Source organism: Zootoca vivipara, chromosome 4 (genome assembly GCF_963506605.1).
Source record: "Zootoca vivipara chromosome 4, rZooViv1.1, whole genome shotgun sequence".
In the NCBI taxonomy this organism is placed as follows: Eukaryota; Metazoa; Chordata; class Lepidosauria; order Squamata; family Lacertidae; genus Zootoca; species Zootoca vivipara.
This window is the reverse complement of record NC_083279.1, coordinates 52581483-52593877: the sequence shown is the minus strand read 5'-3', so window position 1 is coordinate 52593877 and position 12395 is coordinate 52581483. Positions and strand designations below refer to the sequence as shown.

Genomic DNA, 12395 nt, shown 5'->3' with positions numbered 1-12395 from the left:
ATACTAATTGTTCTTTGAGTTGGTCTAGGGGTGTTTTCACTTGCATGCCTTTATTAAACATTTCACTATTCTCATGATTTTCTCAGTGTGTGGTTTTTTGAGGGGGTTCACAATGATTGAACATATATTCTGAACACGCACCTCACAGAGAGGCAAAAGCTTATTAATGGGAGCCTCAGAATGAACACATCATATACACACATGGTTAGTATATGCACCGCTGATTCTTCACGTCTATTGCACCTCATTTCCTTTCATTGTAAAATGAGCATCTCTGTGCAGTTTCCAGAATCAACAGCTGTTAGGACGTTGTGGGTGTCAAAGGCTGGATGCATTTACAAGAGGCAAAACCATAAAGACCTGCAGAAAAGTGATTAATTAAGTTTGGGGATTTTTAAGCAATAGAAGTTTGACAAATGCTCATGAAATAATGATTCCCACAAAATGTATTGTGGCCCTATTAAAAAAAAACCACCTTGCCTTATCAGTGTTTTATAATGGCATAAAGTCTAATTGAAAAGTCTTTTCTTCTGTAGTTTGATTCATATAGATTACTGCTTTCAGTGAAAACAACACCAAAACTACCTTGCTCCTTAGATTTTGCCTATCAAAGTACAACCATGTGATATAAATAAAACCTTTGCATTTTATTGCATGCTTTCCTTCAGTAGATTTACTTTGGATTTAAAAAGTTTTAATTTCTTCCCCGGACCCCTTTTTTAATTGTTAATATATACAATGTTGTTGCATGTCTCTTGTGTAGATCAGGTTTTACAGTATATGCTAGAGCTACAAATGGTGGAGTTTACCAGCACAGAAGCTCTTGAGCAGACTGTGGGATGTGTGCAGTAATGAGGTGTAACCGGTGTACCTTGCTGCATGAGAGCTCCAACTCCAAACCAGAAACTATTAAGTAAAGTAAAATTGTTTTCCACCACATCTGAGTCAGGGTTGCACGGGTGGGGGTTATACCACTCATAGGGTGTAAACCTGTGGTAGTTAACAGAAACAGTTTGTAAACATCAGATTAAAAAAAATACAGACAGCACCAGCAAACCTGCTGAACAATGCGCAAAATGCAAAGATTAATGAGGAAAACAAAAGGGAAGAAAATTAAGGCCATATTCATAAATGTACAACCACAGCATAGAAGTTCCAAGGCAGCTTGGCAATGCAGCAGGCAGGTTTTAGAGCACCAGAGTCAGTCACATGCCTTAACTAATTGTACTTTGATTATAATAAGCCCAGCACACTTTTCAAAGAGAAGGAAAACTGCTTCCAAATACTTGCTTTCCAGGTGACCCTTGAACAATAATTTTAAAGACTCTTTGTGATGCAGAGAAGACCGTTGCCCTAGTTGTGTTCTTGCCAAATATGGTACTCTCCAGTTTGCTCTCATCTTTCTCCAGGCAGGCAGTGCAACCCCATGCATGCCTACCCAGAAGTAAGCCTCAATGAGTTTAGTGGGACTTGATCCCAAGTAAGTATTACAGGACTTCAGCCTGAACAGCTTGATTTCTGGAAAAGGAATTGATCCACATAAATGTTCGGATCATTTCCATCCAGTTAACTACTCAGATGTGTATATTTGTGGCGCCACAAATTAGGGTCAATTCATGCTTCATACTGCAGTTGTGAATACCAGGATTGTGCTGACCACATACATTCATTTTGAAGGGGTGAAATATTTCCGAACACTTGAGTACATAGTGTGGATTCATAATTGGACATGGTCCACCACACACCCCTTTCGTGTCTACAAGTACTCTTCTCATCTTCTCATTATGCAGGAGCTTCACACATATATCCCAGTGGTGCCAGATGCGAGGCTCTTCCTAACTCTTGTATCTATGTTTCACATTTCTAGAAAAATAGAAATAATCTATTTCTACTTGCTGATCTATGACACGTGTTTCCAGAAATGAGATGGCTAATAAAAGTTGGTTGATTGTGAAGGAGTTCTTGTGCTCAAGTATTATAGGGGTCAATGGAAGAAATTATAAATTACGCTTTTGGAAACGGATAGCCTCAGTTCTTGCAGAAAATGGACACTATATTCTTTTGTGATCTATACTTCACAAAATTATTTTAGGACTGTCCTAGCTACAGAATCCTGCCTGTTGCTGATTATCACAGCTGTAGGGCATACTTTTATTGTGATGTTTATGAATATGGCTTTAATTGACAATGTCATGCCAGTACATTTTAATTGCTGTTTTAACAATATAATTAAGCTTTGAATTTATGCACTCTTGCAACTAGAGTGCTGTGCTAGGCTTGAAGCAATGAACACTGATAATAATGAAGGCACTAATTGAAACAGTTTTTAGTTTAGGATGCTGTTAGTTAAATAACATCATCATTATTGGTACAATAGATAATTTTAAAAAAACTGTAACACAGGATGCAGAATATAGCTTCAAGAAAAAAATACATGCATTATATAAAATCACATTTAAAAACCCAAGTCCTTGTATTTAAAGCACAAGAATAGCAGCATTGAGTCTAATTGACCATCAGAGCTCTATCTGCCCTCCAGGCAAGAGTTACACCTGCTCATATGACAGTTTTAAATGAGCTGACCTACCTGCTGTCCCTTGCTACCCATCGCCTACTTATTGTTGGCTCCCCCACGGCATGCTTATTATACTCAAAATGACAGCAATGGACAACACTAGCACAGTATGGAGGTCTCTCGAGAGCAAACGATTATGGCAGACAGCATGCACTGGGGGAAAGAGCTGGGGAAATAGTTAACTCCAACTGAATTCTAAAACCCAGTCTAAATTGGTCTATAATCTGTGTCACCTCCCGCCCACACTATTGCTTAACCCTCTAGATAACCTTAGTATGATTTGCTCCCTTGTTAGAAAATGAGTTTATGTGCTCTATCTGGAATCTGTGGAACAAAAGATGGATGGATGGATGGACCTAAAACTTGTCCGTCAAATAGAAGTAAATCTGTATGCTGAATTACAGCCATGAAGGACTTCCACTGATTACAGGGACCTGGTTTCTTTTTAAAAAATACTGACACAGGGTTGTATTCAACTAACTCCTACTCAAAGCAGATCCATTGAAATTGATGAACTTAAATTAGTCATGTCAATTAACTTCAGTGGGTCTTTTCTGATTAGGACAATCATGGAATATAATCCATAATGCTGAGTAGGAGCAACTTCCTTCAGACCTTGTAGATAAAGGTGCACTCCAATTATTATTATTATTATTATTATTATTATTATTATTATTATTATGTCTTTCTCAAAGTTGGGATTCACGGCAAATTATGTCATGTGGCATACTATGTTGCATTTCCTGTCAACTGCAGGGCTGTCCTACAGGAAGCAGAAGGCAGACCTACAGGACTTACATTGTAGGTCTAGTTCACCTTGATTTGGACTGACATTGGTTCAGTTAGATTTACTGAATGCATGTTCCATCAACCATAGGAAAACATTCAACAAAATTGTTTCAGACTGATGTATCCAGCAAAAAGTACAGTATATTTTGTTGCGTCCTTGGTCACTATCACCGCTTCTAGCTTTTATTTCTTTTTAAAAAGTCATCAATCTGAGGTAGTATTAGCTGTTTGTAAGATGCAAGGAAATCACTGTTACATAGTTATGATAAATGTAAAAATAAATAAAAGACATAAATGCCCTTTAAATATTGAGAGCAATTGGCATTTGAAACCTAATCCAATTCACCTTCCTCTGTTCACCTCATTGCAAGCCTGAGGCTCTTAACATATTGTGCAGGACGCTGCTGTGAAAGAAATACATCAAATTGGATTAAATTCTAATTTGGCGGAAGTCAGTGGCTGCGGCTAGGCATAATAGTATGCATACATAACATCCTTTAGCAGCATTAAGAATATGTTAAACCACTCACAAGGCTGCAGGACATCACAAAACCTCCCCTCCTTTCTTTAGACTTCAAGACCCTCTTGCAGAATCGAATCTACCTCTAGATGCCCCATTCTATAAACAGTGCAGGCATGATGTCTAAAATTTTCCAATTCTGGCACAACCAATAGGCTCCCTAGGAAGAGAACCAATTATCACTCCACATATGTGCATTTATGTCCTATTAATACTGCATTCAGTATTAAAAAGCAAAGCATTTGTGCTAGGGTTGCATAAGCAATATAGCGATGTTTGCAAAAATGCAAATAAAGTGTGACTGTGTTGTTCAGATACTGGCTTCTTAAAATGGACAACAAGGTAGAATTACTGAACTACACTCCAAATATATTATGTTAAAATGATTTCTTTAACATAATGAAAACTTCAAGAAAGACAGTCACCCAAAGTGGCACATTTCTTGGACTGAGAAAGACCCACAGAATAATCCCAATATAATTTGCTTCTAAAAGCTTTGTATCATTAGAAACAAATGACTTTTCCATTTATATCGCACTGCTGTAATAGCTTAGGCATTTCATGTGGAAAATAGTTCACATCTGGCACACAAAAGATCAAGAAAATCTAAGACAACCAATATCACCAATGAATGGCAAAAAGAATCATAGCTTTGGAAGATAAAAAACAATTTGGAAGTATAAGTAGAATGTTCTGGCATTTAAAAAAAATAATTTGTGTGCTGTTACCTTAGCTCCTTAGCCATCTTTTCTCCCAAAGTGAGCATGTGCTGATAATCATAGTATAATATATCCCAAAGTTATTTTTGTCCAAAATCATAGCTCACAGTTCTGAAAACACTTCTATGGATTCCATTTCTTATACAGGGCAGTAGCAGAGAACATAGTGGGGCTGTGCTTCTCATTTTACCTCCTTCCAGCTGAGTTGCTGCTGCATACTGACCCAAAGAGGTGGAGGCAGCAGTAAGGTTGGCCTAGTGCAAATGGATTGGCTCTGCTGGTGTGTTTGCACCATGCTGACCTCGCCTGCCTGTCTCCCTTCTCTTCCTCTCCACCTGGTGTGCTGCAGCGACTCAGCCAGAGAGAATTTAGTTGAGTGGTGCAGCCCCACTGCCCATTGTTCAATACTGACACGGCCAATCCTGGAGAGGTTGGTGAGGCCAACCTAATTTTGCCACAAAAACCTGGGGAAACTTATTGACTCAAGTATAAGCCTAGGGTGGGAAACACTGGGTCCAGATAGGGGTTAATAAGAAAAATAAAATAAAAGGATCCTCTGCTCGTGGCTACACCCTCTGCTGCCACCTCTTCACCCCCACAGCAAGGATGGAGAGGTGGCAGGAGGAGGAGCAGCTGGCGCAGCAGCAGTGGCAAAGGCCACCGCCTCACCGAGGCACACCATCTGTGCCTGTGTCTGCTCATGCTCTAACAGCTGCCACCTCAGAGTCACAACCGCTGTCTTGGGCGGAGTGGGGTAGGGTGGGGGAGGTGCGTGTGGGCGGAGAGAGCGACCTACCCGGCTCTCCCTCTCTCGCACACCCGCCCGATGCCTGGCTCTTCTGATGAAGCGGGGCAAAGGGCTGGGCGCGTGAGGCAGAGGGAGCGAGCAGAGCCGTGCAGATGTTTGCGATGCCTTCAGCAAACCGCCCCTACGGGCAGCGGTGGCTGCAGCCGCGAGCAGGTGATCCTGCCGCCGTGCGGACGGTGCACTCACACGCTGTACGTAGCAGTGCTGTGCATGCACCATATGGTCGGTGTGCCCCGCCCCAGGTACTGTTCATGCTTCGTTCGCCCCTGCCTCACTTGAGTATAAGCCAAGTGGGGCTATTTCAGCATTAAAAATGTGCTGAAAAACTTAGCTTATACACGAATATATATGGTAAACTTGCAAAGATCCCTGTGGGGTGTTTTTTTATTCTAGTTAGGAATCCATGGCCCCCTGACCTGTTGTCTGGACACTTCGCTTGTCCGTTAAAAATTCTAGAATGTTAAAAGCATTTAACCTTTATCTTTAAAGCTTCTCCAAATAACTGGAGAAGCACCTAAACATTTTGTCCTGATATGAAAGGGAAGGAAGCACTAGAGGTTCCACCTTTCTTTTCTGTTAGAACATTTTGCATCCTAAAGAGCTCATGTCTGGCAGAAGCCTTTCCTATCATTTCATCTCCATGTCAGGAAAATACTGCTACGTATCTGCTTCTCAAATAACTGTTGAGGACACAAACACTTTGCCAGAAGAGAAAGCTGGTAATAATAACAAAAAATGCTCATATCTAGCGATTACAACTAAGTGGATATGTCAGCGTTTGGAGATTGGCATTCATGCAGAGCATCATGTGTTGGCATTGTTGAATCAAGCCCTTACTAAGAGAGAGGAAGTTGCAGGTTACTTATTTTCACCCATCTTTTTTTTAGAGAATAGAGCTAGTTTCAGTCTTGGCTCATTACACAGAAGACAAAGGAAATCTGTCAACGATGGTCAGATTGTTATTAGTCATGTATGAGCTCATGGTCTATGCAGAGTCAAATCTATTATTCATGGTACAGTGAGCAGAGCTTGCCAGAGTTTATGACTGTAAACGGTGGCTGCACTTACAACAGCCTTGTTTAGGATTTGCATGGAAAACCAGACCATTAATTTAACTCTCTGCTTTTCTCTCTGACACACATACAACTAAGTTGAATACGGTTTTTGGATATTTTGCTCTAACTGTTCATTTTAAAGTATGAAACAACCCTAAAAAGTACAGTTTGATAGCAGATCTACTTTGAAAATCACTTTGGTTGAACCAAATTGATTTATTCAAAGTACTATGATGTAACTTAGGAGTTTCCAAACTTTTTACTTTGTAGAGAACTTCTCTGCATCAGTATGCCAGCTACAGAATCCCCACATACTGTGGAAGAGTCTGGAAAATGTTCTAGGTGGCATCTGAAATTGCTGCAAATGTATTGCAAGTGGTCTTTGAAGCAAACCAACACTCTGCTTGTGACAGTGTGCCTCAGCAAGACACTGTTTAGTTATGTACAGGTCCATGGAGGTGGTGGGCAGCAGCCAGGTACACTTGCCCTGGGCTTCGGAGGACTAAGCTACGGTAGTCAGGGAGTCCTGTTTGGCCTGCTGGAGTTACGGTGTCATGCCAAGAACAAGATTCCCGCCCTGGGCCTCAGACAAGCTCTGCAGGGGCCCGATGATGTCCATTCTATTGATCTTGGGCTGTGTTGCATGTAGGGACCCCTGCACAACCATAAAGTCTCTCCCCCAATGGTCAGGGGAACACCCCCCCCCCCCGGGAAAGGCCTGGGATGTGTGTGTTCAAAATCAGAGGAGGTAGGTTGTACAAGCTTCATCACATTATCCAGGCCAAAGATGCCTTGACCTTCAGTAAAGGCTTTGTAGAAGACACAGAGGGTTGAATCAGGTAGTGGGAGGGAAGACCACTGAAAAAAATCTAATAAAAAATCCAAAGCATCTCATGTTTCCCTCAGTTATGTTTTGGAAAGCACTAGTTAAATGCCTTGCAGAGAAAAACTATAGTACAAAGTAACTCCAAGCTGTATATCTAGTTGGCAATCCCTCCCCCAGTGCATGTGACATGTTGCAGATCCTGGCCATAGTCAAGTCAAGAGATAGTGTGAAGCCCTTCTATTCTCAACTGCACCATCATAAGTAACCTGAAGCATTGTGCTAACATCAGTGAGACCAAGACGGGGGTCATTGTCTGGGTAGTCTACAACCTCCATACACACTGCCTAGAGGGATGCCAACAAGTGCTAATATAGTAGTGTGTTGACAATGTTACCACATTACGGAAATATATGCACCAAAGGGACATTTCACAATTTAGTAAGGAGTAGAAAGGTATGTCCTCCTGTCCGTCTGTCCGTCCGTCCCATCCCTTCCCTGCATATTCTCATTTTATTCTTATTAACTCTGGCTATTTTTAGCCAGCGATGCCATGTAAAGGGGCTTTTAAGTGTTCATAAAAACATAGTACTCTTTTTTCTTAATATGGTAATACTAACCCTTTCTTAATATGCCAATTGACCCCAGCTGCTCTACAAATTCTTCTGTTTCCTGTTTCTACAACAATAAAGCTCTGGAGTTCACAATATTGTGTACAGAATAGTGCACAGAAAATAATGTGATTATTATTTTTGGAGACAAGAACAATGTATGTGGTCAGTGTACAATGTATAGTAAAGGAGTTATTAATGTGGCTTGGTGTTAAACATGACCTTTCAACTTACCTTGCAATGACAAAGAGCACACAACTGACTCCAAGGCAAGCTAGGAGGACATACATCCAAATATCAGGAGAAAGAGGGTTTAGAAAGGAGAAAACACCAGGGTTTGTGCCATTGGGTTTCCGGTACAAAATACTGATTCCCAGCGTCATGAAGGGCTTGGAAAAGTCAATGACTTTCTCTCTTACGTAGGTAATGGTGAGAGGAGCAACTGCCAGGTCAGCTTTCTGAGGACAAAAAATGGAAAATAATATTGTCATTTTTATATAAAAAAAATTACCCACATTTTTTATTTCTTCACTTTTCTCAAGCGTACTGACTCAAATAAGATTCATTTGCCCATAACTGTAAGCACTGATAAAATTTAAATGAAAAACAACTTTCTCATTGAAGCTCAATGGGGAGGAAAGATAGCATCATTCAAACTATGTTAATTTCATAGTAATAATTCAGAATGTGTGGTGCAGTGATGCCTTGAAGAAGCATTAAAACAGTCGCAGCCTTTTCCCATAGGACTTCCAGATTGACACTTTCACAGCAAAACTTTCAAGTGGGAAATACAAATGTATCACTGCAGATAATCTTGGCCTCATGTGGTTGTGGCTACAATAGGCCCACCCATGCTTCCAAGAGAAGTGATGCGCATATTAGACGTCTCCATGTCTAGACTATGCATTGTGCTCACCACATGAGAAATGGGCTGACTCTGCTTGTTCAGAACTATGTAGACTCCCTGCTGCTAAAGAAAGCTGGTGGGGATTATACCCTAGAGGAGCAAAGTGGCAAGATAAACAGATACAGTGGACCAATCAGTGTATGGAGAAAAAGTAGTCATAGGTTTCCACTTCCTTGTGATCTATCCAGCTTTCTTTGGCTGTTGACACGGAGCCTTCAAAGTTCTTATAAGATGCAGCTAAACTGCTTACCGCATTGAAGAAAATTTGGCTCTCGCAGGAAAAAAATGTTTCTATGCAGAAACTGATAACCATACTCATTCCTGAGTATATGTATATGTACACTTTCCCATTCTAATTCTTCTTGCATCTCAAATGGTTATTCTGCCTTTTTTTTAAAGACAGAGTGGCCTGCTAGTTTAAATATATATGTATTCAGCTATTGCTAGTTGACTAGCATGAAGATGATTCCATCTTACGTGATCGATGAGTTCTTTGACCATCCCATTCCATTCTCCTTTGTCATTCTGGGCTCCATATTTCCCATCAGACACTAGTTTCACTTCATAGATGAAGCCTAAAATATTTGATAACTCCTTCAACAAATCCAAGCAGTACCCTTCAAATCTGTCGTTGCCATAAAGGGGTTTGTCAGATTTCTTGTACATGACATACGGATCTTCCTGCATGAAAAGACACAAGGCATGTCTCAGAAATTGAGTACATCTGTGATTGATAAAATACAGGAAAGGTTTAATTGCTTGATAAAATTGTACACGGGCTACTTAAGAAGAATAAATACTATATAAAGAATAGCACAGTAGCATAAAACTATGGCAGAACCGAAAGTCTGCTATACATTTTTAGTGAAGAAACTAAAATGCTTCCCAAAGATCCCTGAAAAGTTCACATTTATTTGTTTGTTTGTTTGTTTGTTTGTTTATAGCATTTATTAGCTGCTCCTCACCTTCTGTAGCAGATTTATGGAGTGTGCAGGGAGGGTAGGATGGGAAAGATCCCCTGCTAAAACTTATTGAGGCTGACAACACCTTTCATGAATGAACAAAAAGGTGTAGTGATTAAGTTAGTAAAGGCACCGTGAATAAACCAAAGATTTATTGTGAAGAGTAGCAACAACGCATGCCAAAACTTACCAAAATAGTGGTGACTATGAGTGTTCGGTTCGCCAGCGAATCAGTGATATTGGTAGATCTGTCTTTATTGCTGTCAGTCATATTAAGGCCACTGTTTGAGTTCCAAAGCCCAATCTACATAGAACAAATTAGATAAATGGCTGCCAACCTTCATTAATTGTGTTAAGGAAAGGATAGTTCATATAAAAAAAATGCAATTGACAGTTCTGCCCAGGATTTTTTTTTTTTAGGCAGAACTGTACGTCACAGCAGTGTTTCTCAACCAGTGTGCCTCCAGATGTTTTGGGACTACAACTCCCATCATTCCTGACCACTGGTCTTGCTAGCTAGGGATGATGGGAGTTGTAGTCCCAAAACATCTGGAGGCACACTGGTTGAGAAACACTGCGTTACAGCAGTTGAGCAACAAACAAGTTGTATAGGATATTAAAGTAGTAGACCAGCTGCATTTTAAAGCAACGGATCTATAATAAATGATGGATTATGAGTACGGTTAGTCGAGGGAAACACATTGCTCATTATAAAGCAGGCTGAGATGGCCTAGTCATAAGAGTGTTACATTAGTTATGTATAAAAATATTAAAGCTATATATTTTTGTTTAAGCAAACCAGCCTGCATTGTGGAACACCTAGATTTCTGTTCTAAATGTCTAGTTCATGGTGGTTGTTTTTGTAAAGGTGAAGTGGAAACGTAAGAAAACCTTTCCTTTCTAATCCATCAGTTTATAAAATATGCTGAAATAGGCTGCTATATTCACTGGCCCTTCTCTTCTGTTGAAACCTGCTGAAGGTACAGATTTATTTTAGTTACTTTGCGACTTGTATATGACAGAACCAATAAAATGACCCACTGATCAGTGATAGCTCAGAAAATTAAAACAAAGGAGGCAGGAAAATCTGGCCTTGGCCTTTTTTCCAAACCCAAGAGCATTTTGTAACAAGAGGACTTTTAGGCCTATGTATTCAGGCGGCAGATTTCTTATTTCAGTGGAATTTGAAATCCCATCTAGTGGCATGCATGTAAATTACAAAGCAAACAATAACATACTTGTAAAATCAACTGTGCATGAATTCAATTTTTCACCCCCTTAGGCTTTAATGGAATTGCAGGGGAAGAAAAATAGCTATCAATGACCAGTGTGAAACTACCAACAATAGGGCCAAAGCAGATATGTCGATTGCACAAATCCACATGTTTAGTATTATAAACAAGAGTTCTGCAGGGCGGGGCGGGGCGGGGCGGGGGGGGGGACAGCAATGGGACTGCAGGTCAGAGGGAAGAAGTTTAATCCTTCTCCTCCACTATCTACATCATTGGTGCTAAGACTTCACTGTCAATGCAAATAGCTCACATAGTCCCAAAGGATGCTTGGATCCCATGTACCTGTCATCTGCATTCTGCATTACAAAATAAAAAATGGGCATATTAATTGGATTCCTGCAGCTGGCATTTACTTGAATGGAGAGGGTGTTTCTGCTTCTTAGGTGAAACTGTGAAGCGCCCTTGTTATTTTTGCTAATGGATGCTGCATGTTTTTAAAGTAATCTTGTTATACGTATAATATTTTTGTTTTGCTGTGTTTTTGTGAAATTGTTTTTGTTTGTTTGTTTGAAATGCATCCCTATTTCTTTATTGTAAGCCGCTTTGAGCATGAGTTATTTGTGGAAAAGCGGCATACAAATAAAATGAATGAATGAATGAAAGTGAAATACACCAGCTAGGTAGCATTTATATTAGTACATGTTTAATACATATCTGGATTTCTTGATGCTTCATTCAGGTTGCTTCCTAAGACCACTTGATAATATTGTATACCAAGACTGCCAAATAAGATGCTGTCTGTATGAATCTGTGTCTTGCTGATCTTATATATACCATTGGTCACCATTAGAACTTCTGCAATGACCATTATTTTAGTGGTCTCACCAGTAAAACCACATTTGGGGCATCTGTGACTTGTATCAGGGTCTAAAAGGTTAGATCTTCAGATCCATCCCAATGAATGATTCACACCCGCACAAATAGCAGCAGAAACACACAAGCTCCACTAGTGATCTATCAGATTCTGTCAAGCTCCTGCCAGATTTCAGTCCTGATCCATCAGATCTGTTCCATTTTGCCAATAATCTGCCAGCGTTCTATTATGCTTTTCTCATGACCCAGTAGATTTAATTCAGCCTGGATGGGCACTATTTTTGAAATCAGAAATTGGCAAGACACCATTATCTGTCAGTAGTCAATATTGAATTTGGCGAGATAATTTCAAATTAGGGCCTCACTTTTTTTTAAGGCCCATCAGCATCTTTGGGTTGATTCCTCAGTGATGTCTAGTGGAATGTGTGAACTGCCTCTCTGAAAAGTATTGTACTTGAGGTAATAAGTACAATACTTAATTGTTATTTGAGCTGTTACAGATATTTCAGGTATACAAGGCA

At 40.1% G+C, this 12395-nt stretch overlaps 1 protein-coding gene across 2 annotated transcripts in view; it reads right to left on the bottom strand.

The window, feature by feature from the left end:
• GRIK1 (glutamate ionotropic receptor kainate type subunit 1) overlaps positions 1–12395 on the bottom strand; it is a 154816-nt gene that overhangs the window by 17071 nt on the left and 125350 nt on the right. For both annotated transcript variants that reach the window (XM_035115110.2, XM_035115111.2), the window contains exons 9-12: positions 9960–10073; positions 9285–9488; positions 8135–8358; positions 872–990 (exon numbers count right to left, since the gene is read on the bottom strand). In XM_035115110.2, coding sequence (XP_034971001.1) covers positions 872–990; positions 8135–8358; positions 9285–9488; positions 9960–10073 — 661 coding nt within the window. The remainder of the gene's footprint in view (positions 1–871; positions 991–8134; positions 8359–9284; positions 9489–9959; positions 10074–12395) is intronic.